General features: G+C 33.7%; 1 protein-coding gene across 1 annotated transcript in view; it reads left to right on the top strand.

The window, feature by feature from the left end:
* Nucleotides 1–17224, top strand: part of LOC310853609 (kinesin-like protein KIF2A) — a gene marked incomplete at both ends in the record, with an annotated part of 32650 nt that extends 15426 nt beyond the window's left edge. Inside the window, 2 exons of the mRNA XM_083758001.1 lie at nucleotides 13662–13769; nucleotides 17111–17224. Of these exons, the coding sequence (XP_083614127.1) occupies nucleotides 13662–13769; nucleotides 17111–17224 (222 nt within the window). The remainder of the gene's footprint in view (nucleotides 1–13661; nucleotides 13770–17110) is intronic.
* Nucleotides 17225–27659: the final 10435 nt, after the last annotated feature.

The raw sequence follows: 27659 nt of genomic DNA on the forward strand, positions 1-27659 counted from the left end.
CGGCATACTATAGCACGCCGTTTTTCATCATTTTTGAGGATTTGAAAAAAAAGAAAAAAAAAGAAAAACATGGGTTATAGCCCATCGTTTTTTGAAATTTTGAAAAAAGAAAGATGAACCTCGTTTTTCATCATTTTTGAACATGGGCTATAGCCCATACCGTACGGCATACTATAGCACGCCGTTTTTCATCATTTTTGAGGATTTGAAAAAAATGAAAAAAAAACAAAACATGGGTTATAGCCCATCGTTTTTTTTAATTTTGAAAAAAGAAATTAACCTCGTTTTTCATCATTTTTGAACATGGGCTATAGCCCATACCGTACGGCATACTATAGCACGCCGTTTTTCATCGTTTTTGAGGATTTAAAAAAAATGAAAAAAAAAAAACATGGGTTATAGCCCATCGTTTTTTGAAAATTTGAAAAAAAACATTAACCTCGTTTTTCATCATTTTTGAACATGGGCTATAGCCCATACCGTACGGCATACTATAGCACGCCGTTTTTCATCATTTTTGAGGATTTGAAAAAAAAAAAAAAAAAAAAAAAAACATGGGTTATAGCCCATTGTTTTTTGAAATTTTGAAAAAAAAATTAACCTTGTTTTTCATCATTTTTGAACATGGGCTATAGCCCATACCGTACGGCATACTATAGCACGCCGTTTTTCACCATTTTTGAGGATTTGAAAAAAATAAAAGAAAAAAAAAATATGGGTTATAGCCCATCGTTTTTTTTTTAATTTTGATAAAGAAATTAACCTCGTTTTTCATCATTTTTGATCATGGGCTATAGCCCATACCGTACGGCATACTATAGCACGCCGTTTTTCATCATTTTTGAGGATTTGAAAAAAATGGAAAAAAAACAAAACATGGGTTATAGCCCATCGTTTTTTTTAATTTTGAAAAAATAAATTAACCTCGTTTTTCATCATTTTTGAACATGGGCTATAGCCCATACCGTACGGCATACTATAGCACGCCGTTTTTCATCGTTTTTGAGGATTTTAAAAAAATGAAAAAAAAAAAAACATGGGTTATAGCCCATCGTTTTTTGAAAATTTGAAAAAAAACATTAACCTCGTTTTTCATCATTTTTGAACATGGGCTATAGCCCATACCGTACGGCATACTATAGCACGCCGTTTTTCATCATTTTTGAGGATTTGAAAAAAAAAAAAAAACAAAAAAAACATGGGTTATAGCCCATTGTTTTTTGAAATTTTGAAAAAAAAATTAACCTTGTTTTTCATCATTTTTGAACATGGGCTATAGCCCATACCGTACGGCATACTATAGCACGCCGTTTTTCACCATTTTTGAGGATTTGAAAAAAATTAAAAAATATAAAAATATGGGTTATAGCCCATCGTTTTTTTTTTAATTTTGATAAAGAAATTAACCTCGTTTTTCATCATTTTTGATCATGGGCTATAGCCCATACCGTACGGCATACTATAGCACGCCGTTTTCCAAGATTTTTGAGGATTTGAAAAAAAAAAACAAAAAAAAAACATGGGTTATAGCCCATCGTTTTTTTTAATTTGATTTTCTTTTTTAACCTCGTTTTTCATCATTTTTGATCATGGGCTATAGCCCATACCGTACGGCATACTATAGCACGCCGTTTTTCATCATTTTTGAGGATTTGAAAAAAAAGAAAAAAAAAAAAAAACATGGGTTATAGCCCATCGTTTTTTTTAAATTTTGAAAAAAAAATTTTACCTCGTTTTCATCATTTTTGAACATGGGCTATAGCCCATACCGTACGGCATACTATAGCAAGCCGTTTTTCATCATTTTTGAGGATTTGAAAAAAACAAAACAAAAAAAAACATGGGTTATAGCCCATCGTTTTTTTTTAATTTGATTTTCTTTTTTAACCTCGTTTTTCATCATTTTTGATCATGGGCTATAGCCAGAGTTGGGCAAAATACATTGAAAAAGTATTTTGATACAAAATACAAATACTGGGTCAAAAAATGTATCTAAATACAAAATACATCTAATTTCTTCCATCACAGCGAAATACAAATTACAAAATACAAAAAAGTATTTCAAATACGTATTTCAAATACATGTATTTCAAATACTGCCCATCTCTGGCTATAGCCCATACCGTACGGCATACTATAGCACGCCGTTTTTCATCATTTTTGAGAATTTGAAAAAAAAAAAAAAAAAACATGGGTTATAGCCCATCGTTTTTTGAAATTTTGAAAAAAAGAATTAACCTCGTTTTTCATCATTTTTGAAGATGGGCTATAGCCCATACCGTACGGCATACTATAGCACGCCGTTTTTCATCATTTTTGAGGATTTGAAAAAAATGAAAAAAAATAAAAAAAACATGGGTTATAGCCCATCGTTTTTTGAATTTTTTTAAAAAACATTAACCTCGTTTTTCATCATTTTTGAACATGGGCTATAGCCCATACCGTACGGCATACTATAGCACGCCGTTTTTCATCATTTTTGAGGATTTGAAAAAAATGGAAAAAAAACAAAACATGGGTTATAGCCCATTGTTTTTTGAAATTTTGAAAAAAAAAATTAACCTTGTTTTTCATCATTTTTGAACATGGGCTATAGCCCATACCGTACGGCATACTATAGCACGCCGTTTTTCATCATTTTTGAGGATTTGAAAAAAATGAAAAAAAAAAAAAAACATGGGTTATAGCCCATCGTTTTTTTTAATTTTGAAAAAAAAAATTAACCTCGTTTTCATCATTTTTGAACATGGGCTATAGCCCATACCGTACGGCATACTATAGCAAGCCGTTTTTCATCATTTTTGAGGATTTGAAAAAAAAGAAAAAAAAAAAAAAACATGGGTTATAGCCCATCGTTTTTTTAAATTTTGAAAAAAAAAATTAACCTCGTTCTCATCATTTTTGAACATGGGCTATAGCCCATACCGTACGGCATACTATAGCACACCGTTTTTCATCGTTTTTGAGGATTTGAAAAAAATGAAAAAAATGAAAAACATGGGTTATAGCCCATTGTTTTTTGAAATTTTGAAAAAAACATTAACCTCGTTTTTCATCATTTTTGAACATGGGCTATAGCCCATACCGTACGGCATACTATAGCACGCCGTTTTTCATCATTTTTGAGGATTTGAAAAAAATGGAAAAAAAACAAAACATGGGTTATAGCCCATTGTTTTTTGAAATTTTGAAAAAAAAAATTAACCTTGTTTTTCATCATTTTTGAACATGGGCTATAGCCCATACCGTACGGCATACTATAGCAAGCCGTTTTTCATCATTTTTGAGGATTTGAAAAAAAAGAAAAAAAACAAAAAACATGGGTTATAGCCCATCGTTTTTTTAAATTTTGAAAAAAAAAAATTACCTCGTTCTCATCATTTTTGAACATGGGCTATAGCCCATACCGTACGGCATACTATAGCACACCGTTTTTCATCGTTTTTGAGGATTTGAAAAAAATGAAAAAAATGAAAAACATGGGTTATAGCCCATTGTTTTTTGAAATTTTGAAAAAAACATTAACCTCGTTTTTCATCATTTTTGAACATGGGCTATAGCCCATACCGTACGGCATACTATAGCACGCCGTTTTTCATCATTTTTGAGGATTTGAAAAAAATGGAAAAAAAACAAAACATGGGTTATAGCCCATTGTTTTTTGAAATTTTGAAAAAAAAAATTAACCTTGTTTTTCATCATTTTTGAACATGGGCTATAGCCCATACCGTACGGCATACTATAGCACGCCGTTTTTCACCATTTTTGAGGATTTGAAAAAAATAAATAAATATGGGTTATAGCCCATCGTTTTTTTTTTAATTTTGATAAAAAAATTAACCTCGTTTTTCATCATTTTTGATCATGGGCTATAGCCCATACCGTACGGCATACTATAGCACGCCGTTTTCCAACATTTTTGAGGATTTGAAAAAAAAAAACAAAAAAAAAACATGGGTTATAGCCCATCGTTTTTTGAAATTTTGAAAAAAGAAATGACCTTGTTTTTCATCATTTTTGAACATGGGCTATAGCCCATACCGTACGGCATACTATAGCACGCCGTTTTTCATCATTTTTGAGGATTTGAAAAAAATGAAAAAATAAATAAAAAAAACATGGGTTATAGCCCATTGTTTTTTGAAATTTTGAAAAAAGAAATTACCTTGTTTTTCATCATTTTTGAACATGGGCTATAGCCCATACCGTACGGCATACTATAGCACGCCGTTTTTCATCATTTTTGAGGATTTGAAAAAAAAAAAAAAAACAAAAAAAACATGGGTTATATAGCCCATCGTTTTTTTAAATTTTGAAAAAAAAAATTAACCTCGTTTTCATCATTTTTGAACATGGGCTATAGCCCATACCGCACGGCATACTATAGCAAGCCGTTTTTCATCATTTTTGAGGATTTGAAAAAAAAGAAAAAAAAACATGGGTTATAGCCCATCGTTTTTTTTAATTTTGAAAAAAAAAATTAACCTCGTTCTCATCATTTTTGAACATGGGCTATAGCCCATACCGTACGGCATACTATAGCAAGCCGTTTTTCATCATTTTTGAGGATTTGAAAAAAATGAAAAAAAAAAAAAAACATGGGTTATAGCCCATCGTTTTTTTAAATTTTGAAAAAAAAAATTAACCTCGTTCTCATCATTTTTGAACATGGGCTATAGCCCATACCGTACGGCATACTATAGCACACCGTTTTTCATCGTTTTTGAGGATTTGAAAAAAATGAAAAAAATGAAAAACATGGGTTATAGCCCATTGTTTTTTGAAATTTTGAAAAAAACATTAACCTCGTTTTTCATCATTTTTGAACATGGGCTATAGCCCATACCGTACGGCATACTATAGCACGCCGTTTTTCATCATTTTTGAGGATTTGAAAAAAATGGAAAAAAAACAAAACATGGGTTATAGCCCATTGTTTTTTGAAATTTTGAAAAAAAAAATTAACCTTGTTTTTCATCATTTTTGAACATGGGCTATAGCCCATACCGTACGGCATACTATAGCACGCCGTTTTTCACCATTTTTGAGGATTTGAAAAAAATAAATAAATATGGGTTATAGCCCATCGTTTTTTTTTTAATTTTGATAAAAAAATTAACCTCGTTTTTCATCATTTTTGATCATGGGCTATAGCCCATACCGTACGGCATACTATAGCACGCCGTTTTCCAACATTTTTGAGGATTTGAAAAAAAAAAAACAAAAAAAAACATGGGTTATAGCCCATCGTTTTTTGAAATTTTGAAAAAAGAAATGACCTTGTTTTTCATCATTTTTGAACATGGGCTATAGCCCATACCGTACGGCATACTATAGCACGCCGTTTTTCATCATTTTTGAGGATTTGAAAAAAATGAAAAAATAAATAAAAAAAACATGGGTTATAGCCCATTGTTTTTTGAAATTTTGAAAAAAGAAATGACCTTGTTTTTCATCATTTTTGAACATGGGCTATAGCCCATACCGTACGGCATACTATAGCACGCCGTTTTTCACCATTTTTGAGGATTTGAAAAAAAAATATATATATATGGGTTATAGCCCATCGTTTTTTTTTTAATTTTGATAAAAAAATTAACCTCGTTTTTCATCATTTTTGATCATGGGCTATAGCCCATACCGTACGGCATACTATAGCACGCCGTTTTCCAACATTTTTGAGGATTTGAAAAAAAAAAAAAAAAAAAAAACATGGGTTATAGCCCATCGTTTTTTGAAATTTTGAAAAAAGAAATTACCTTGTTTTTCATCATTTTTGAACATGGGCTATAGCCCATACCGTACGGCATACTATAGCACGCCGTTTTTCATCATTTTTGAGGATTTGAAAAAAATGAAAAAAAAATAAAAAAAACATGGGTTATAGCCCATCGTTTTTTTAAATTTTGAAAAAAAAAATTAACCTCGTTTTCATCATTTTTGAACATGGGCTATAGACCGATTCACAGAGGGTTTCCTGGGTGCGGCCATTACTGAGGTGTACCATTGAGTGCAGCAGCACTGATTAGCTACACCTGGCCTACGGAGCACCTGCTCCATGGATTACCCCTCAGTAATGGCCGCGCCCAGGGCACCCCTCTGTGAATCGGTCTATAGCCCATACCGCACGGCATACTATAGCAAGCCGTTTTTCATCATTTTTGAGGATTTGAAAAAAATTAAAAAAGAAAAAAAAACATGGGTTATAGCCCATCGTTTTTTTTTATTTTGAAAAAAGAAATTAACCTAGTTTTTCATCATTTTTGAACATGGGCTATAGCCCATACCGTACGGCATACTATAGCACGCCGTTTTTCATCATTTTTGAGGATTAAAAAAATAAATGAAAAAAATAAAAACATGGGTTATAGCCCATCGTTTTTTTTAAATTTGATTTTCTTTTTTAACCTCATTTTCATCATTTTTGATCATGGGCTATAGCCCATACCGTACGGCATACTATAGCACGCCGTTTTTCATCATTTTTGAGGATTTGAAAAACATGAAAAAAAAATAAAAAAACATGGGTTATAGCCCATCGTTTTTTGAAATTTTGAAAAAAGAAATGACCTTGTTTTTCATCATTTTTGAACATGGGCTATAGCCCATACCGTACGGCATACTATAGCAAGCCGTCTTTCATCATTTTTGAGGATTTGAAAAAAATTAAAAAAAAACAAAACATGGGTTATAGCCCATCGTTTTTTGAAATTTTGAAAAAAGAAATTAACCTCGTTTTTCATCATTTTTGAACATGGGCTATAGCCCATACCGTACGGCATACTATAGCACGCCGTTTTTCATCATTCTTGAGTATTTGAAAAAAAATGAAAAAATGAAAAAAGATGGGTTATAGCCCATCGTTTTTTTATTTTTTTTATTGTATAGCAGTGGCTCACAGCCTCAGCCTGAGGCTGATACGATGTTGGCTTTCCACGTGGGAGACCAGGGTTCGATTCCCAGCTGTTACACTATCATATAAAAGAAGACCTCAACAGCGCTAAGAAACATCTGATTAATATGATTCTGTGTTATTTAAACTTTACTAACTGAAGGCTAACGCACAAAAGATCACTTCAAAATGACCAGGAGACTTTGCCTGAGAGTGTCTGACTGATGGTGCAATGGTCTAATCATCAGGCTTTCAGTACAGACATTCCATGTTCAAGTCCTGTTCCTCCTACAGCTCAATGCTGCAGTAATTTGAACTTTTCAAGGCTTGAATAAAAAATAAAAACTCAAAAGCACCAGGAGACATCTGCTGAATGCCCAAAGGTGCCTTGGCGTAATGGTGTGGAGCGCTTGACCCGTTGCCTCTGCTACAGGCAGTTGGCAGGTTCAAGTCCCATGTCATGACATCAAGGTGCTGGAGGACCATCGGGAGAGGGTGCTCTCTCCCCCTGTTTCCTGAGATGTAACGGTTGGGGCTTATGTCTGAAAGAACCCTGTCCAGCTAACCTTTTACCATGAAAATGTCCAATTTAACATACTCTTACCACCTCTCAGTGTGCCCTTTTCCAACTGGCCTGGAAGCCAGACATAAAAGAGGGACTTTCCAACCAAGTTTTGGGCCACCAATCAGGGCCCAGTATGCAAATACACAGACTGTCATCTGTCAGATGATGGGCCAAATTGCTATTTTATTTTTAAACGTTTGACCTAATTCTTATCTGTAAAATTTTAGGTGGACAGGGTTCTTTCAAACATAACCCCCAACTGCTACTTTTCAGGAAACAGGGGGAGAGAGCACCGTCTCCCGATGGTCCTCACTAGTACCTTGCATGGGACTTGAACCTGCCAGAGGCAGGAGGTAGCAGAGGCAACCGATCAAGCACACCATTGAGCTAAGGCACCTTGGGGCAATCAGCACATGTCTCCTGGTGCTTATGAGTTTTTATTTTTTATTCTAGCCTTGAAAAGTTCAAATTATTGCAGCATTGGTTGAGTATTAGTTTTGAACCAGTAACCTTTGGATTATGAACCTCAGATTTATCTTTTGAGCCACATTGGCATGTAAGGTACAATCGGGAACTTATATTTAACCATCCGTTTAGAATTTAGATGGACAGTGAAAATGTTCTCAGGAGACTAGAACCCTGAATGTTCTGTTCATAAACGTCTAAAACAAGTCTAAAAATAGACGTGTTTTAGACGTCTATTTTTAGAAGTTTTTTAGACGTCTATTTTTAGACGTTTTTTATCCCATTTTTAGACGCACGTCTAATAGCCGGCTATTGCTCAGTGGGATGGTAAAAAAATGATGTAAAACGAGGATTAAAAAAAAAAACAAAAAAACAAAAAAACAATGGGCTATAATCCATCGTTTTTTTCTTCTTTTTCATTTCTTTCAAATCCTCAAAAATGATGAAAAACGGCATGCTATAGTATGCCGTACGGTATGGGCTATAGCCCATGGTCAAAAATGATGAAAAACGAGGATAATTTTTTTTCATCATTTTTGACCATGGGCTATAGCCCATACCGTACGGCATACTATAGCACGCCGTTTTTCATCATTTTTGAGGATTTGAAAAAAAAAACAAAAAAAAAACATGGGTTATAGCCCATCGTTTTTTGAAATTTTGAAAAAAAGAATTAACCTCGTTTTTCATCATTTTTGAACATGGGCTATAGCCCATACCGTAGGGCATACTATAGCACGCCGTTTTTCATCATTTTTGAGGATTTGAAAAAAATGAAAAAAAAAAAAAAACATGGGTTATAGCCCATTGTTTTTTGAAATTTTGAAAAAAAAAATTAACTTTGTTTTTCATCATTTTTGAACATGGGCTATAGCCCATACCGTACGGCATACTATAGCACGCCGTTTTTCACCATTTTTGAGGATTTGAAAAAAAAAAAAAAATGGGTTATAGCCCATCGTTTTTTTATTTTATTTTGATAAAAAAATTAACCTCGTTTTTCATCATTTTTGATCATGGGCTATAGCCCATACCGTACGGCATACTATAGCACGCCGTTTTCCATCATTTTTGAGGATTTGAAAAAAAAAAACAAAAAAAAAAACATGGGTTATAGCCCATCGTTTTTTTTTAATTTGATTTTCTTTTTTAACCTCGTTTTTCATCATTTTTGATCATGGGCTATAGCCCATACCGTACGGCATACTATAGCACGCCGTTTTTCATCATTTTTGAGGATTTGAAAAAAATGAAAAAAAAAAAAAAACATGGGTTATAGCCCATTGTTTTTTGAAATTTTGAAAAAAAAAATTAACTTTGTTTTTCATCATTTTTGAACATGGGCTATAGCCCATACCGTACGGCATACTATAGCACGCCGTTTTTCACCATTTTTGAGGATTTAAAAAAAATGGAAAAAAAAAAAAAATGGGTTATAGCCCATCGTTTTTTTATTTTATTTTGATAAAAAAATTAACCTCGTTTTTCATCATTTTTGATCATGGGCTATAGCCCATACCGTACGGCATACTATAGCACGCCGTTTTCCATCATTTTTGAGGATTTGAAAAAAAAAAACAAAAAAAAAAACATGGGTTATAGCCCATCGTTTTTTTTTAATTTGATTTTCTTTTTTAACCTCGTTTTTCATCATTTTTGATCATGGGCTATAGCCCATACCGTACGGCATACTATAGCACGCCGTTTTTCATCATTTTTGAGGATTTGAAAAAAATGAAAAAAAAAAAAAAACATGGGTTATAGCCCATCGTTTTTTTTAATTTTGAAAAAAAAAGATTAACCTCGTTTTCATCATTTTTGAACATGGGCTATAGCCCATACCGTACGGCATACTATAGCAAGCCGTTTTTCATCATTTTTGAGGATTTGAAAAAAATGAAAAAAACAACAAAAAACATGGGTTATAGCCCATCGTTTTTTTTAATTTTGAAAAAAGAAATTAACCTCGTTTTTCATCATTTTTGAACATGGGCTATAGCCCATACCGTACGGCATACTATAGCACGCCGTTTTTCACCATTTTTGAGGATTTGAAAAAAATGGGAAAAAAAAAAAAATGGGTTATAGCCCATCGTTTTTTTATTTTATTTTGATAAAAAAATTAACCTCGTTTTTCATCATTTTTGATCATGGGCTATAGCCCATACCGTACGGCATACTATAGCACGCCGTTTTCCATCATTTTTGAGGATTTGAAAAAAAAAAACAAAAAAAAAAACATGGGTTATAGCCCATCGTTTTTTTTTAATTTGATTTTCTTTTTTAACCTCGTTTTTCATCATTTTTGATCATGGGCTATAGCCCATACCGTACGGCATACTATAGCACGCCGTTTTTCATCATTTTTGAGGATTTGAAAAAAATGAAAAAAAAAAAAAAACATGGGTTATAGCCCATCGTTTTTTTTAATTTTGAAAAAAAAAGATTAACCTCGTTTTCATCATTTTTGAACATGGGCTATAGCCCATACCGTACGGCATACTATAGCAAGCCGTTTTTCATCATTTTTGAGGATTTGAAAAAAATGAAAAAAACAACAAAAAACATGGGTTATAGCCCATCGTTTTTTTTAATTTTGAAAAAAGAAATTAACCTCGTTTTTCATCATTTTTGAACATGGGCTATAGCCCATACCGTACGGCATACTATAGCACGCCGTTTTTCATCATTTTTGAGGATTAAAAAATAAATAAAAAAAATAAAAACATGGGTTATAGCCCATCGTTTTTTTTTAATTTGATTTTCTTTTTTAACCTCGTTTTTCATCATTTTTGATCATGGGCTATAGCCCATACCGTACGGCATACTATAGCACGCCGTTTTTCATCATTTTTGAGGATTTGAAAAAAATGAAAAAAATAAATAAAAAAAACATGGGTTATAGCCCATTGTTTTTTGAAATTTTGAAAAAAAAAATTAACTTTGTTTTTCATCATTTTTGAACATGGGCTATAGCCCATACCGTACGGCATACTATAGCACGCCGTTTTTCACAATTTTTGAGGATTTGAAAAAAATGAAAAAAAAAAAAAAATGGGTTATAGCCCATCGTTTTTTTATTTTATTTTGATAAAAAAATTAACCTCGTTTTTCATCATTTTTGATCATGGGCTATAGCCCATACCGTACGGCATACTATAGCACGCCGTTTTCCATCATTTTTGAGGATTTGAAAAAAAAAAACAAAAAAAAAAACATGGGTTATAGCCCATCGTTTTTTTTTAATTTGATTTTCTTTTTTAACCTCGTTTTTCATCATTTTTGATCATGGGCTATAGCCCATACCGTACGGCATACTATAGCACGCCGTTTTTCATCATTTTTGAGGATTTAAAAAAAATGAAAAAAAAAAAAAAACATGGGTTATAGCCCATCGTTTTTTTATTTTATTTTGATAAAAAAATTAACCTCGTTTTTCATCATTTTTGATCATGGGCTATAGCCCATACCGTACGGCATACTATAGCACGCCGTTTTCCATCATTTTTGAGGATTTGAAAAAAAAAAAAAAAAAAAAAAACATGGGTTATAGCCCATCGTTTTTTTTTAATTTGATTTTCTTTTTTAACCTCGTTTTTCATCATTTTTGATCATGGGCTATAGCCCATACCGTACGGCATACTATAGCACGCCGTTTTTCATCATTTTTGAGGATTTGAAAAAAATGAAAAAAAAAAAAAAACATGGGTTATAGCCCATTGTTTTTTGAAATTTTGAAAAAAAAAATTAACTTTGTTTTTCATCATTTTTGAACATGGGCTATAGCCCATACCGTACGGCATACTATAGCACGCCGTTTTTCACCATTTTTGAGGATTTGAAAAAAATGGAAAAAAAAAAAAAATGGGTTATAGCCCATCGTTTTTTTATTTTATTTTGATAAAAAAATTAACCTCGTTTTTCATCATTTTTGATCATGGGCTATAGCCCATACCGTACGGCATACTATAGCACGCCGTTTTCCATCATTTTTGAGGATTTGAAAAAAAAAAACAAAAAAAAAAACATGGGTTATAGCCCATCGTTTTTTTTTAATTTGATTTTCTTTTTTAACCTCGTTTTTCATCATTTTTGATCATGGGCTATAGCCCATACCGTACGGCATACTATAGCACGCCGTTTTTCATCATTTTTGAGGATTTGAAAAAAATGAAAAAAAAAAAAAAACATGGGTTATAGCCCATCGTCTTTTTTAATTTTGAAAAAAAAAGATTAACCTCGTTTTCATCATTTTTGAACATGGGCTATAGCCCATACCGTACGGCATACTATAGCAAGCCGTTTTTCATCATTTTTGAGGATTTGAAAAAAATGAAAAAAACAACAAAAAACATGGGTTATAGCCCATCGTTTTTTTTAATTTTGAAAAAAGAAATTAACCTCGTTTTTCATCATTTTTGAACATGGGCTATAGCCCATACCGTACGGCATACTATAGCACGCCGTTTTTCACCATTTTTGAGGATTTGAAAAAAATGGAAAAAAAAAAAAAATGGGTTATAGCCCATCGTTTTTTTATTTTATTTTGATAAAAAAATTAACCTCGTTTTTCATCATTTTTGATCATGGGCTATAGCCCATACCGTACGGCATACTATAGCACGCCGTTTTCCATCATTTTTGAGGATTTGAAAAAAAAAAACAAAAAAAAAAACATGGGTTATAGCCCATCGTTTTTTTTTTATTTGATTTTCTTTTTTAACCTCGTTTTTCATCATTTTTGATCATGGGCTATAGCCCATACCGTACGGCATACTATAGCACGCCGTTTTTCATCATTTTTGAGGATTTGAAAAAAATGAAAAAAAAAAAAAAACATGGGTTATAGCCCATCGTTTTTTTTAATTTTGAAAAAAAAAGATTAACCTCGTTTTCATCATTTTTGAACATGGGCTATAGCCCATACCGTACGGCATACTATAGCAAGCCGTTTTTCATCATTTTTGAGGATTTGAAAAAAATGAAAAAAACAACAAAAAACATGGGTTATAGCCCATCGTTTTTTTTAATTTTGAAAAAAGAAATTAACCTCGTTTTTCATCATTTTTGAACATGGGCTATAGCCCATACCGTACGGCATACTATAGCACGCCGTTTTTCATCATTTTTGAGGATTAAAAAATAAATAAAAAAAATAAAAACATGGGTTATAGCCCATCGTTTTTTTTTAATTTGATTTTCTTTTTTAACCTCGTTTTTCATCATTTTTGATCATGGGCTATAGCCCATACCGTACGGCATACTATAGCACGCCGTTTTTCATCATTTTTGAGGATTTGAAAAAAATGAAAAAAATAAATAAAAAAAACATGGGTTATAGCCCATCGTTTTTTGAAATTTTGAAAAAAGAAATGACCTTGTTTTTCATCATTTTTGAACATGGGCTATAGCCCATACCGTACGGCATACTATAGCACGCCGTTATTCATCATTTTTGAGGATTTGAAAAAAAAACAAAACAAAAAAAACATGGGTTATAGCCCATCGTTTTTTTAAATTTTGAAAAAAAAAATTAACCTCGTTTTCATCATTTTTGAACATGGGCTTTAGCCCATACCGTACGGCATACTATAGCACGCCGTTTTTCATCATTCTTGAGTATTTGAAAAAAAATGAAAAAATGAAAAAAGATGGGTTATAGCCTGTTACGGATGTCGGGGCGCGGGTCTGCTATATGTCTGTTTGTCTGTGCGCGCGCCCTGTTTGTCGTCCCTGCAGATCCGTCCTGCGCCGCCAGTGGTGGGGAGCGTTCCCTACACTCCACCCTTGGCCGCCTCCTCCCATCCTGCGCGTCCAACCAGCGCCTCCACCCTGTCTCGCCTGATGGCATAAAGCCAAACTGAAGACAGCGTTCCGGGCCGCTGTCAGACTGTCATTTTTGTTCCTAGAGTAGGGAAGTGACAGCGCGCCCTCCGTGTAGGGAAGAGAAGTCCTGAATCTGGTTCTGTACAACAGTATATATTAAGCAACCTCGTAAGAGAGAGAACACTGAAAGTTACTTAAAGTGCTTTCATATAACTGTGAGTCATTCACGAACAGGTAGTAATTTCTTATATTAGTATTTCACCATTGTCACCTTATAGCTCGTTAGGCAGGCACCTTCACCTGTACTTTTGTTTGATGGTAGGCATAAGAATAGAGTAGTCAGTTAGCGTTTTCTTTTGTGTACCAGTCAGATAGTCAGTATTGGGAGGGGGTCTAGTATAGGGTGCAGTGTTAGGGTATTTTGCTTCTTTCTTTGCTTTATGGTCCTGCGTAGCCTGCTCACCCTGTTCACCTGTATTATATATGTTATCGTTTCACTCTGTATGCCACAGAAAGTCAAGTAATAAAACAACTTTGGCTTATTCCATCTTGCCTTCTTCCTCATAACCAACCTAGACTCAGTGAGTCGTAACATAGCCCATCGTTTTTTGATTTTTTTTATTGTATAGCAGTGGCTCACAGCCTCAGCCTGAGGCTGATACGATGTTGGCTTTCCACGTGGGAGACCAGGGTTCGATTCCCGGCTGTTACACTATCATATAAAATAAGACCTCAACAGCGCTAAGAAACATCTGATTAATATGATTCTGTGTTATTTAAACTTTACTAACTGAAGGCTAACGCACAAAAGATCACTTCAAAATGACCAGGAGACTTTGCCTGAGAGTGTCTGACTGATGGTGCAATGGTCTAATCATCAGGCTTTCAGTACAGACATTCCATGTTCAAGTCCTGTTCCTCCTACAGCTCAATGCTGCAGTAATTTGAACTTTTCAAGGCTTGAATAAAAAATAAAAACTCAAAAGCACCAGGAGACATCTGCTGAATGCCCAAAGGTGCCTTGGCGTAATGGTGTGGAGCGCTTGACCCGTTGCCTCTGCTACAGGCAGTTGGCAGGTTCAAGTCCCATGTCATGACATCAAGGTGCTGGAGGACCATTGGGAGAGGGTGCTCTCTCCCCCTGTTTCCTGAGATGTAACGGTTGGGGCTTATGTCTGAAAGAACCCTGTCCAGCTAACCTTTTACCATGAAAATGTCCAATTTAACATACTCTTACCACCTCTCAGTGTGCCCTTTTCCAACTGGCCTGGAAGCCAGACATAAAAGAGGGACTTTCCAAAAGTTTTGGGCCACCAATCAGGGCCCAGTATGCAAATACACAGACTATTCTGTCTGTCAGATGATGGGCCAAATTGCTATTTTATTTTTAAACGTTTGACCTAATTCTTATCTGTAAAATTTTAGGTGGACAGGGTTCTTTCAAACATAACCCCCAACTGCTACTTTTCAGGAAACAGGGGGAGAGAGCACCGTCTCCCGATGGTCCTCACTAGTACCTTGCATGGGACTTGAACCTGCCAGAGGCAGAAGGTAGCAGAGGCAACCGATCAAGCACACCACACCATTGAGCTAAGGCACCTTGGGGCAATCAGCACATGTCTCCTGGTGCTTATGAGTTTTTATTTTTTATTCTAGCCTTGAAAAGTTCAAATTACTGCAGCATTGGTTGAGTATTAGTTTTGAACCAGTAACCTTTGGATTATGAACCTCAGATTTATCTTTTGAGCCACATTGGCATGTAAGGTACAATCGGGAACTTATATTTAACCATCCGTTTAGAATTTAGATGGACAGTGAAAATGTTCTCAGGAGACTAGAACCCTGAATGTTCTGTTCATAAACGTCTAAAACAAGTCTAAAAATAGACGTGTTTTAGACGTCTATTTTTAGACGTTTTTTAGACGTCTATTTTTAGACGTTTTTTATCCCATTTTTAGACGCACGTCTAATAGCCGGCTATTGCTCAGTGGGATGGTAAAAAAATGATGTAAAACGAGGATTAAAAAAAAAATCAAAAAATCAAAAAAACAATGGGCTATAATCCATCGTTTTTTTCTTCTTTTTCATTTCTTTCAAATCCTCAAAAATGATGAAAAACGGCATGCTATAGTATGCCGTACGGTATGGGCTATAGCCCATGGTCAAAAATGATGAAAAACGAGGATAATTTTTTTTCATCATTTTTGACCATGGGCTATAGCCCATACCGTACGGCATACTATAGCACGCCGTTTTTCATCATTTTTGAGGATTTGAAAAAAAAAAAAAAAAAAAAAAAACATGGGTTATAGCCCATTGTTTTTTGAAATTTTGAAAAAAAAATTAACCTTGTTTTTCATCATTTTTGAACATGGGCTATAGCCCATACCGTACGGCATACTATAGCACGCCGTTTTTCACCATTTTTGAGGATTTGAAAAAAATTAAAAAAAAAAAAATATGGGTTATAGCCCATCGTTTTCTTTTTAATTTTGATAAAGAAATTAACCTCGTTTTTCATCATTTTTGATCATGGGCTATAGCCCATACCGTACGGCATACTATAGCACGCCGTTTTTCATCATTTTTGAGGATTTGAAAAAAATGGAAAAAAAACAAAACATGGGTTATAGCCCATCGTTTTTTTTAATTTTGAAAAAAGAAATTAACCTCGTTTTTCATCATTTTTGAACATGGGCTATAGCCCATACCGTACGGCATACTATAGCACGCCGTTTTTCATCATTTTTGAGGATTTGAAAAAAATGAAAAAAATAAATAAAAAAAACATGGGTTATAGCCCATCGTTTTTTGAAATTTTGAAAAAAGAAATGACATTGTTTTTCATCATTTTTGAACATGGGCTATAGCCCATACCGTACGGCATACTATAGCACGCCGTTTTTCATCATTTTTGAGGATTTGAAAAAAAAAAAAAAAAAAAAAAAACATGGGTTATAGCCCATCGTTTTTTTAAATTTTGAAAAAAAAAATTAACCTCGTTTTCATCATTTTTGAACATGGGCTATAGCCCATACCGTACGGCATACTATAGCAAGCCGTTTTTCATCATTTTTGAGGATTTGAAAAAAATGAAAAAAAAAAAAAAAACATGGGTTATAGCCCATCGTTTTTTGAAATTTTGAAAAAAGAAATTAACCTCGTTTTTCATCATTTTTGAACATGGGCTTTAGCCCATACCGTACGGCATACTATAGCACGCCGTTTTTCATCATTCTTGAGTATTTGAAAAAAAATGAAAAAATGAAAAAAGATGGGTTATAGCCTGTTACGGATGTCGGGGCGCGGGTCTGCTATATGTCTGTTTGTCTGTGCGCGCGCCCTGTTTGTCGTCCCTGCAGATCCGTCCTGCGCCGCCAGTGGTGGGGAGCGTTCCCTACACTCCACCCTTGGCCGCCTCCTCCCATCCTGCGCGTCCAACCAGCGCCTCCACCCTGTCTCGCCTGATGGCATAAAGCCAAACTGAAGACAGCGTTCCGGGCCGCTGTCAGACTGTCATTTTTGTTCCTAGAGTAGGGAAGTGACAGCGCGCCCTCCGTGTAGGGAAGAGAAGTCCTGAATCTGGTTCTGTACAACAGTATATATTAAGCAACCTCGTAAGAGAGAGAACACTGAAAGTTACTTAAAGTGCTTTCATATAACTGTGAGTCATTCACGAACAGGTAGTAATTTCTTATATTAGTATTTCACCATTGTCACCTTATAGCTCGTTAGGCAGGCACCTTCACCTGTACTTTTGTTTGATGGTAGGCATAAGAATAGAGTAGTCAGTTAGCGTTTTCTTTTGTGTACCAGTCAGATAGTCAGTATTGGGAGGGGGTCTAGTATAGGGTGCAGTGTTAGGGTATTTTGCTTCTTTCTTTGCTTTATGGTCCTGCGTAGCCTGCTCACCCTGTTCACCTGTATTATATATGTTATCGTTTCACTCTGTATGCCACAGAAAGTCAAGTAATAAAACAACTTTGGCTTATTCCATCTTGCCTTCTTCCTCATAACCAACCTAGACTCAGTGAGTCGTAACATAGCCCATCGTTTTTTGATTTTTTTTATTGTATAGCAGTGGCTCACAGCCTCAGCCTGAGGCTGATACGATGTTGGCTTTCCACGTGGGAGACCAGGGTTCGATTCCCGGCTGTTACACTATCATATAAAATAAGACCTCAACAGCGCTAAGAAACATCTGATTAATATGATTCTGTGTTATTTAAACTTTACTAACTGAAGGCTAACGCACAAAAGATCACTTCAAAATGACCAGGAGACTTTGCCTGAGAGTGTCTGACTGATGGTGCAATGGTCTAATCATCAGGCTTTCAGTACAGACATTCCATGTTCAAGTCCTGTTCCTCCTACAGCTCAATGCTGCAGTAATTTGAACTTTTCAAGGCTTGAATAAAAAATAAAAACTCAAAAGCACCAGGAGACATCTGCTGAATGCCCAAAGGTGCCTTGGCGTAATGGTGTGGAGCGCTTTACCCGTTGCCTCTGCTACAGGCAGTTGGCAGGTTCAAGTCCCATGTCATGACATCAAGGTGCTGGAGGACCATTGGGAGAGGGTGCTCTCTCCCCCTGTTTCCTGAGATGTAACGGTTGGGGCTTATGTCTGAAAGAACCCTGTCCAGCTAACCTTTTACCATGAAAATGTCCAATTTAACATACTCTTACCACCTCTCAGTGTGCCCTTTTCCAACTGGCCTGGAAGCCAGACATAAAAGAGGGACTTTCCAAAAGTTTTGGGCCACCAATCAGGGCCCAGTATGCAAATACACAGACTATTCTGTCTGTCAGATGATGGGCCAAATTGCTATTTTATTTTTAAACGTTTGACCTAATTCTTATCTGTAAAATTTTAGGTGGACAGGGTTCTTTCAAACATAACCCCCAACTGCTACTTTTCAGGAAACAGGGGGAGAGAGCACCGTCTCCCGATGGTCCTCACTAGTACCTTGCATGGGACTTGAACCTGCCAGAGGCAGAAGGTAGCAGAGGCAACCGATCAAGCACACCACACCATTGAGCTAAGGCACCTTGGGGCAATCAGCACATGTCTCCTGGTGCTTATGAGTTTTTATTTTTTATTCTAGCCTTGAAAAGTTCAAATTACTGCAGCATTGGTTGAGTATTAGTTTTGAACCAGTAACCTTTGGATTATGAACCTCAGATTTATCTTTTGAGCCACATTGGCATGTAAGGTACAATCGGGAACTTATATTTAACCATCCGTTTAGAATTTAGATGGACAGTGAAAATGTTCTCAGGAGACTAGAACCCTGAATGTTCTGTTCATAAACGTCTAAAACAAGTCTAAAAATAGACGTGTTTTAGACGTCTATTTTTAGACGTTTTTTAGACGTCTATTTTTAGACGTTTTTTATCCCATTTTTAGACGCACGTCTAATAGCCGGCTATTGCTCAGTGGGATGGTAAAAAAATGATGTAAAACGAGGATTAAAAAAAAAATCAAAAAATCAAAAAAACAATGGGCTATAATCCATCGTTTTTTTCTTCTTTTTCATTTCTTTCAAATCCTCAAAAATGATGAAAAACGGCATGCTATAGTATGCCGTACGGTATGGGCTATAGCCCATGGTCAAAAATGATGAAAAACGAGGATAATTTTTTTTCATCATTTTTGACCATGGGCTATAGCCCATACCGTACGGCATACTATAGCACGCCGTTTTTCATCATTTTTGAGGATTTGAAAAAAAAAAAAAAAAAAAAAAAACATGGGTTATAGCCCATTGTTTTTTGAAATTTTGAAAAAAAAATTAACCTTGTTTTTCATCATTTTTGAACATGGGCTATAGCCCATACCGTACGGCATACTATAGCACGCCGTTTTTCACCATTTTTGAGGATTTGAAAAAAATTAAAAAAAAAAAAAATATGGGTTATAGCCCATCGTTTTTTTTTTAATTTTGATAAAGAAATTAACCTCGTTTTTCATCATTTTTGATCATGGGCTATAGCCCATACCGTACGGCATACTATAGCACGCCGTTTTTCATCATTTTTGAGGATTTGAAAAAAATGGAAAAAAAACAAAACATGGGTTATAGCCCATCGTTTTTTTTAATTTTGAAAAAAGAAATTAACCTCGTTTTTCATCATTTTTGAACATGGGCTATAGCCCATACCGTACGGCATACTATAGCACGCCGTTTTTCATCATTTTTGAGGATTTGAAAAAAATGAAAAAAATAAATAAAAAAAACATGGGTTATAGCCCATCGTTTTTTGAAATTTTGAAAAAAGAAATGACCTTGTTTTTCATCATTTTTGAACATGGGCTATAGCCCATACCGTACGGCATACTATAGCACGCCGTTTTTCATCGTTTTTGAGGATTTTAAAAAAATGAAAAAAAAAAAAACATGGGTTATAGCCCATAGTTTTTTGAAAATTTGAAAAAAAACATTAACCTCGTTTTTCATCATTTTTGAACATGGGCTATAGCCCATACCGTACGGCATACTATAGCACGCCGTTTTTCATCATTTTTGAGGATTTGAAAAAAAAGAAAAAAAAAAAAAAACATGGGTTATAGCCCATTGTTTTTTGAAATTTTGAAAAAACAAATAACCTTGTTTTTCATCATTTTTGAACATGGGCTATAGCCCATACCGTACGGCATACTATAGCACGCCGTTTTTCACCATTTTTGAGGATTTGAAAAAAATTAAAAAAAATTAAAATATGGGTTATAGCCCATCGTTTTTTTTTTAATTTTGATAAAGAAATTAACCTCGTTTTTCATCATTTTTGATCATGGGCTATAGCCCATACCGTACGGCATACTATAGCACGCCGTTTTTCATCATTTTTGAGGATTTGAAAAAAATGGAAAAAAAACAAAACATGGGTTATAGCCCATCGTTTTTTTTAATTTTGAAAAAAGAAATTAACCTAGTTTTTCATCATTTTTGAACATGGGCTATAGCCCATACCGTACGGCATACTATAGCACGCCGTTTTTCATCGTTTTTGAGGATTTAAAAAAAATGAAAAAAAAAAAAACATGGGTTATAGCCCATCGTTTTTTGAAAATTTGAAAAAAAACATTAACCTCGTTTTTCATCATTTTTGAACATGGGCTATAGCCCATACCGTACGGCATACTATAGCACGCCGTTTTTCATCATTTTTGAGGATTTGAAAAAAAAAAAAAAAAAAAAAAAACATGGGTTATAGCCCATTGTTTTTTGAAATTTTGAAAAAAAAATTAACCTTGTTTTTCATCATTTTTGAACATGGGCTATAGCCCATACCGTACGGCATACTATAGCACGCCGTTTTTCACCATTTTTGAGGATTTGAAAAAAATTAAAAAAAATTAAAATATGGGTTATAGCCCATCGTTTTTTTTTTAATTTTGATAAAGAAATTAACCTCGTTTTTCATCATTTTTGAACATGGGCTATAGCCCATACCGTACGGCATACTATAGCACGCCGTTTTTCATCGTTTTTGAGGATTTAAAAAAAATGAAAAAAAAAAAAACATGGGTTATAGCCCATCGTTTTTTGAAAATTTGAAAAAAAACATTAACCTCGTTTTTCATCATTTTTGAACATGGGCTATAGCCCATACCGTACGGCATACTATAGCACGCCGTTTTTCATCATTTTTGAGGATTTGAAAAAAAAAAAAAAAAAAAAAAAACATGGGTTATAGCCCATTGTTTTTTGAAATTTTGAAAAAAAAATTAACCTTGTTTTTCATCATTTTTGAACATGGGCTATAGCCCATACCGTACGGCATACTATAGCACGCCGTTTTTCACCATTTTTGAGGATTTGAAAAAAATTAAAAAAAATTAAAATATGGGTTATAGCCCATCGTTTTTTTTTAATTTTGATAAAGAAATTAACCTCGTTTTTCATCATTTTTGATCATGGGCTATAGCCCATACCGTACGGCATACTATAGCAAGCCGTTTTTCATCATTTTTGAGGATTTGAAAAAAACAAAACAAAAAAAAACATGGGTTATAGCCCATCGTTTTTTTTTAATTTGATTTTCTTTTTTAACCTCGTTTTTCATCATTTTTGATCATGGGCTATAGCCAGAGATGGGCAAAATACATTGAAAAAGTATTTTGATACAAAATACAAATACTGGGTCAAAAAATGTATCTAAATACAAAATACATCTCATTTCTTCCATCACAGCGAAATACAAATTACAAAATACAAAAAAGTATTTCAAATACGTATTTCAAATACATGTATTTCAAATACTGCCCATCTCTGGCTATAGCCCATACCGTACGGCATACTATAGCACGCCGTTTTTCATCATTTTTGAGAATTTGAAAAAAAAAAAACAAAAAAAAAACATGGGTTATAGCCCATCGTTTTTTGAAATTTTGAAAAAAAGAATTAACCTCGTTTTTCATCATTTTTGAACATGGGCTATAGCCCATACCGTACGGCATACTATAGCACGCCGTTTTTCATCATTTTTGAGGATTTGAAAAAAATGAAAAAAAAAAAAAAAAACATGGGTTATAGCCCATCGTTTTTTGAAATTTTGAAAAAAAAAATGACCTCGTTTTTCATCATTTTTGAACATGGGCTATAGCCCATACCGTACGGCATACTATAGCAAGCCGTTTTTCATCATTTTTGAGGATTTGAAAAAAATGAAAAAAAAAAAAAAACATGGGTTATAGCCCATCGTTTTTTTAAATTTTGAAAAAAAAAATTAACCTCGTTCTCATCATTTTTGAACATGGGCTATAGCCCATACCGTACGGCATACTATAGCACACCGTTTTTCATCGTTTTTGAGGATTTGAAAAAAATGAAAAAAATGGAAAACATGGGTTATAGCCCATTGTTTTTTGAAATTTTGAAAAAAACATTAACCTCGTTTTTCATCATTTTTGAACATGGGCTATAGCCCATACCGTACGGCATACTATAGCACGCCGTTTTTCATCATTTTTGAGGATTTGAAAAAAATGGAAAAAAAACAAAACATGGGTTATAGCCCATTGTTTTTTGAAATTTTGAAAAAAAAAATTAACCTTGTTTTTCATCATTTTTGAACATGGGCTATAGCCCATACCGTACGGCATACTATAGCACGCCGTTTTTCACCATTTTTGAGGATTTGAAAAAAATAAATAAATATGGGTTATAGCCCATCGTTTTTTTTTTAATTTTGATAAAAAAATTAACCTCGTTTTTCATCATTTTTGATCATGGGCTATAGCCCATACCGTACGGCATACTATAGCACGCCGTTTTCCAACATTTTTGAGGATTTGAAAAAAAAAAAAAAAAAAAAACATGGGTTATAGCCCATCGTTTTTTGAAATTTTGAAAAAAGAAATGACCTTGTTTTTCATCATTTTTGAACATGGGCTATAGCCCATACCGTACGGCATACTATAGCACGCCGTTTTTCATCGTTTTTGAGGATTTTAAAAAAATGAAAAAAAAAAAAACATGGGTTATAGCCCATAGTTTTTTGAAAATTTGAAAAAAAACATTAACCTCGTTTTTCATCATTTTTGAACATGGGCTATAGCCCATACCGTACGGCATACTATAGCACGCCGTTTTTCATCATTTTTGAGGATTTGAAAAAAAAGAAAAAAAAAAAAAAAACATGGGTTATAGCCCATTGTTTTTTGAAATTTTGAAAAAACAAATAACCTTGTTTTTCATCATTTTTGAACATGGGCTATAGCCCATACCGTACGGCATACTATAGCACGCCGTTTTTCACCATTTTTGAGGATTTGAAAAAAATTAAAAAAAATAAAAATATGGGTTATAGCCCATCGTTTTTTTTTTAATTTTGATAAAGAAATTAACCTCGTTTTTCATCATTTTTGATCATGGGCTATAGCCCATACCGTACGGCATACTATAGCACGCCGTTTTTCATCATTTTTGAGGATTTGAAAAAAATGGAAAAAAAACAAAACATGGGTTATAGCCCATCGTTTTTTTTTATTTTGAAAAAAGAAATTAACCTCGTTTTTCATCATTTTTGAACATGGGCTATAGCCCATACCGTACGGCATACTATAGCACGCCGTTTTTCATCGTTTTTGAGGATTTAAAAAAAATGAAAAAAAAAAAAACATGGGTTATAGCCCATCGTTTTTTGAAAATTTGAAAAAAAACATTAACCTCGTTTTTCATCATTTTTGAACATGGGCTATAGCCCATACCGTACGGCATACTATAGCACGCCGTTTTTCATCATTTTTGAGGATTTGAAAAAAAAAAAAAAAAAAAAAAAACATGGGTTATAGCCCATTGTTTTTTGAAATTTTGAAAAAAAAATTAACCTTGTTTTTCATCATTTTTGAACATGGGCTATAGCCCATACCGTACGGCATACTATAGCACGCCGTTTTTCACCATTTTTGAGGATTTGAAAAAAATTTAAAAAAATTAAAATATGGGTTATAGCCCATCGTTTTTTTTTTAATTTTGATAAAGAAATTAACCTCGTTTTTCATCATTTTTGAACATGGGCTATAGCCCATACCGTACGGCATACTATAGCACGCCGTTTTTCATCGTTTTTGAGGATTTAAAAAAAATGAAAAAAAAAAAAACATGGGTTATAGCCCATCGTTTTTTGAAAATTTGAAAAAAAACATTAACCTCGTTTTTCATCATTTTTGAACATGGGCTATAGCCCATACCGTACGGCATACTATAGCACGCCGTTTTTCATCATTTTTGAGGATTTGAAAAAAAAAAAAAAAAAAAAAAAACATGGGTTATAGCCCATTGTTTTTTGAAATTTTGAAAAAAAAATTAACCTTGTTTTTCATCATTTTTGAACATGGGCTATAGCCCATACCGTACGGCATACTATAGCACGCCGTTTTTCACCATTTTTGAGGATTTGAAAAAAATTAAAAAAAATTAAAATATGGGTTATAGCCCATCGTTTTTTTTTTAATTTTGATAAAGAAATTAACCTCGTTTTTCATCATTTTTGATCATGGGCTATAGCCCATACCGTACGGCATACTATAGCAAGCCGTTTTTCATCATTTTTGAGGATTTAAAAAAAAAAAAAAAAAAAAAACATGGGTTATAGCCCATTGTTTTTTGAAATTTTGAAAAAACAAATAACCTTGTTTTTCATCATTTTTGAACATGGGCTATAGCCCATACCGTACGGCATACTATAGCACGCCGTTTTTCACCATTTTTGAGGATTTGAAAAAAATTAAAAAAAAATAAAAATATGGGTTATAGCCCATCGTTTTTTTTTTTAATTTTGATAAAGAAATTAACCTCGTTTTTCATCATTTTTGATCATGGGCTATAGCCCATACCGTACGGCATACTATAGCACGCCGTTTTTCATCATTTTTGAGGATTTGAAAAAAATGGAAAAAAAACAAAACATGGGTTATCGTTTTTTTTAATTTTGAAAAAAAAAAATTAACCTCGTTTTTCATCATTTTTGAACATGGGCTATAGCCCATACCGTACGGCATACTATAGCACGCCGTTTTTCATCGTTTTTGAGGATTTTAAAAAAATGAAAAAAAAAAAAACATGGGTTATAGCCCATCGTTTTTTGAAAATTTGAAAAAAAACATTAACCTCGTTTTTCATCATTTTTGAACATGGGCTATAGCCCATACCGTACGGCATACTATAGCACGCCGTTTTTCATCATTTTTGAGGATTTGAAAAAAAAAAAAAAAAAAAAAAAACATGGGTTATAGCCCATTGTTTTTTGAAATTTTGAAAAAAAAATTAACCTTGTTTTTCATCATTTTTGAACATGGGCTATAGCCCATACCGTACGGCATACTATAGCACGCCGTTTTTCACCATTTTTGAGGATTTGAAAAAAATTAAAAAAAATTAAAATATGGGTTATAGCCCATCGTTTTTTTTTTAATTTTGATAAAGAAATTAACCTCGTTTTTCATCATTTTTGATCATGGGCTATAGCCCATACCGTACGGCATACTATAGCAAGCCGTTTTTCATCATTTTTGAGGATTTGAAAAAAACAAAACAAAAAAAAACATGGGTTATAGCCCATCGTTTTTTTTTAATTTGATTTTCTTTTTTAACCTCGTTTTTCATCATTTTTGATCATGGGCTATAGCCAGAGATGGGCAAAATACATTGAAAAAGTATTTTGATACAAAATACAAATACTGGGTCAAAAAATGTATCTAAATACAAAATACATCTCATTTCTTCCATCACAGCGAAATACAAATTACAAAATACAAAAAAGTATTTCAAATACGTATTTCAAATACATGTATTTCAAATACTGCCCATCTCTGGCTATAGCCCATACCGTACGGCATACTATAGCACGCCGTTTTTCATCATTTTTGAGAATTTGAAAAAAAAAAAACAAAAAAAAAACATGGGTTATAGCCCATCGTTTTTTGAAATTTTGAAAAAAAGAATTAACCTCGTTTTTCATCATTTTTGAACATGGGCTATAGCCCATACCGTACGGCATACTATAGCACGCCGTTTTTCATCATTTTTGAGGATTTGAAAAAAATGAAAAAAAATGAAAAAAAACATGGGTTATAGCCCATCGTTTTTTGAAATTTTGAAAAAAAAAATGACCTCGTTTTTCATCATTTTTGAACATGGGCTATAGCCCATACCGTACGGCATACTATAGCACGCCGTTTTTCATCATTTTTGAGGATTTGAAAAAAATGAAAAAAAAAAAAAAAACATGGGTTATAGCCCATCGTTTTTTTTAATTTTGAAAAAAAAAATTAACCTCGTTTTCATCATTTTTGAACATGGGCTATAGCCCATACCGTACGGCATACTATAGCAAGCCATCATTTTTGAGGATTTGAAAAAAATGAAAAAAAAAAAAAAACATGGGTTATAGCCCATCGTTTTTTTAAATTTTGAAAAAAAAAATTAACCTCGTTCTCATCATTTTTGAACATGGGCTATAGCCCATACCGTACGGCATACTATAGCACACCGTTTTTCATCGTTTTTGAGGATTTGAAAAAAATGAAAAAAATGGAAAACATGGGTTATAGCCCATTGTTTTTTGAAATTTTGAAAAAAACATTAACCTCGTTTTTCATCATTTTTGAACATGGGCTATAGCCCATACCGTACGGCATACTATAGCACGCCGTTTTTCATCATTTTTGAGGATTTGAAAAAAATGGAAAAAAAACAAAACATGGGTTATAGCCCATTGTTTTTTGAAATTTTGAAAAAAAAAATTAACCTTGTTTTTCATCATTTTTGAACATGGGCTATAGCCCATACCGTACGGCATACTATAGCACGCCGTTTTTCACCATTTTTGAGGATTTGAAAAAAATAAATAAATATGGGTTATAGCCCATCGTTTTATTTTTAATTTTGATAAAAAAATTAACCTCGTTTTTCATCATTTTTGATCATGGGCTATAGCCCATACCGTACGGCATACTATAGCACGCCGTTTTCCAACATTTTTGAGGATTTGAAAAAAAAAAAAAAAAAAAAACATGGGTTATAGCCCATCGTTTTTTGAAATTTTGAAAAAAGAAATGACCTTGTTTTTCATCATTTTTGAACATGGGCTATAGCCCATACCGTACGGCATACTATAGCACGCCGTTTTTCATCATTTTTGAGGATTTGAAAAAAATGAAAAAATAAATAAAAAAAACATGGGTTATAGCCCATTGTTTTTTGAAATTTTGAAAAAAGAAATGACCTTGTTTTTCATCATTTTTGAACATGGGCTATAGCCCATACCGTACGGCATACTATAGCACGCCGTTTTTCATCATTTTTGAGGATTTGAAAAAAAAAAAAAAAAGAAAAAAAACATGGGTTATAGCCCATCGTTTTTTGAAATTTTGAAAAAAAAAATGACCTCGTTTTTCATCATTTT

This window comes from Protomyctophum parallelum (assembly GCF_964188405.1).
Source record: "Protomyctophum parallelum genome assembly, chromosome: 22".
Lineage (NCBI taxonomy): Eukaryota > Metazoa > Chordata > Actinopteri > Myctophiformes > Myctophidae > Protomyctophum > Protomyctophum parallelum.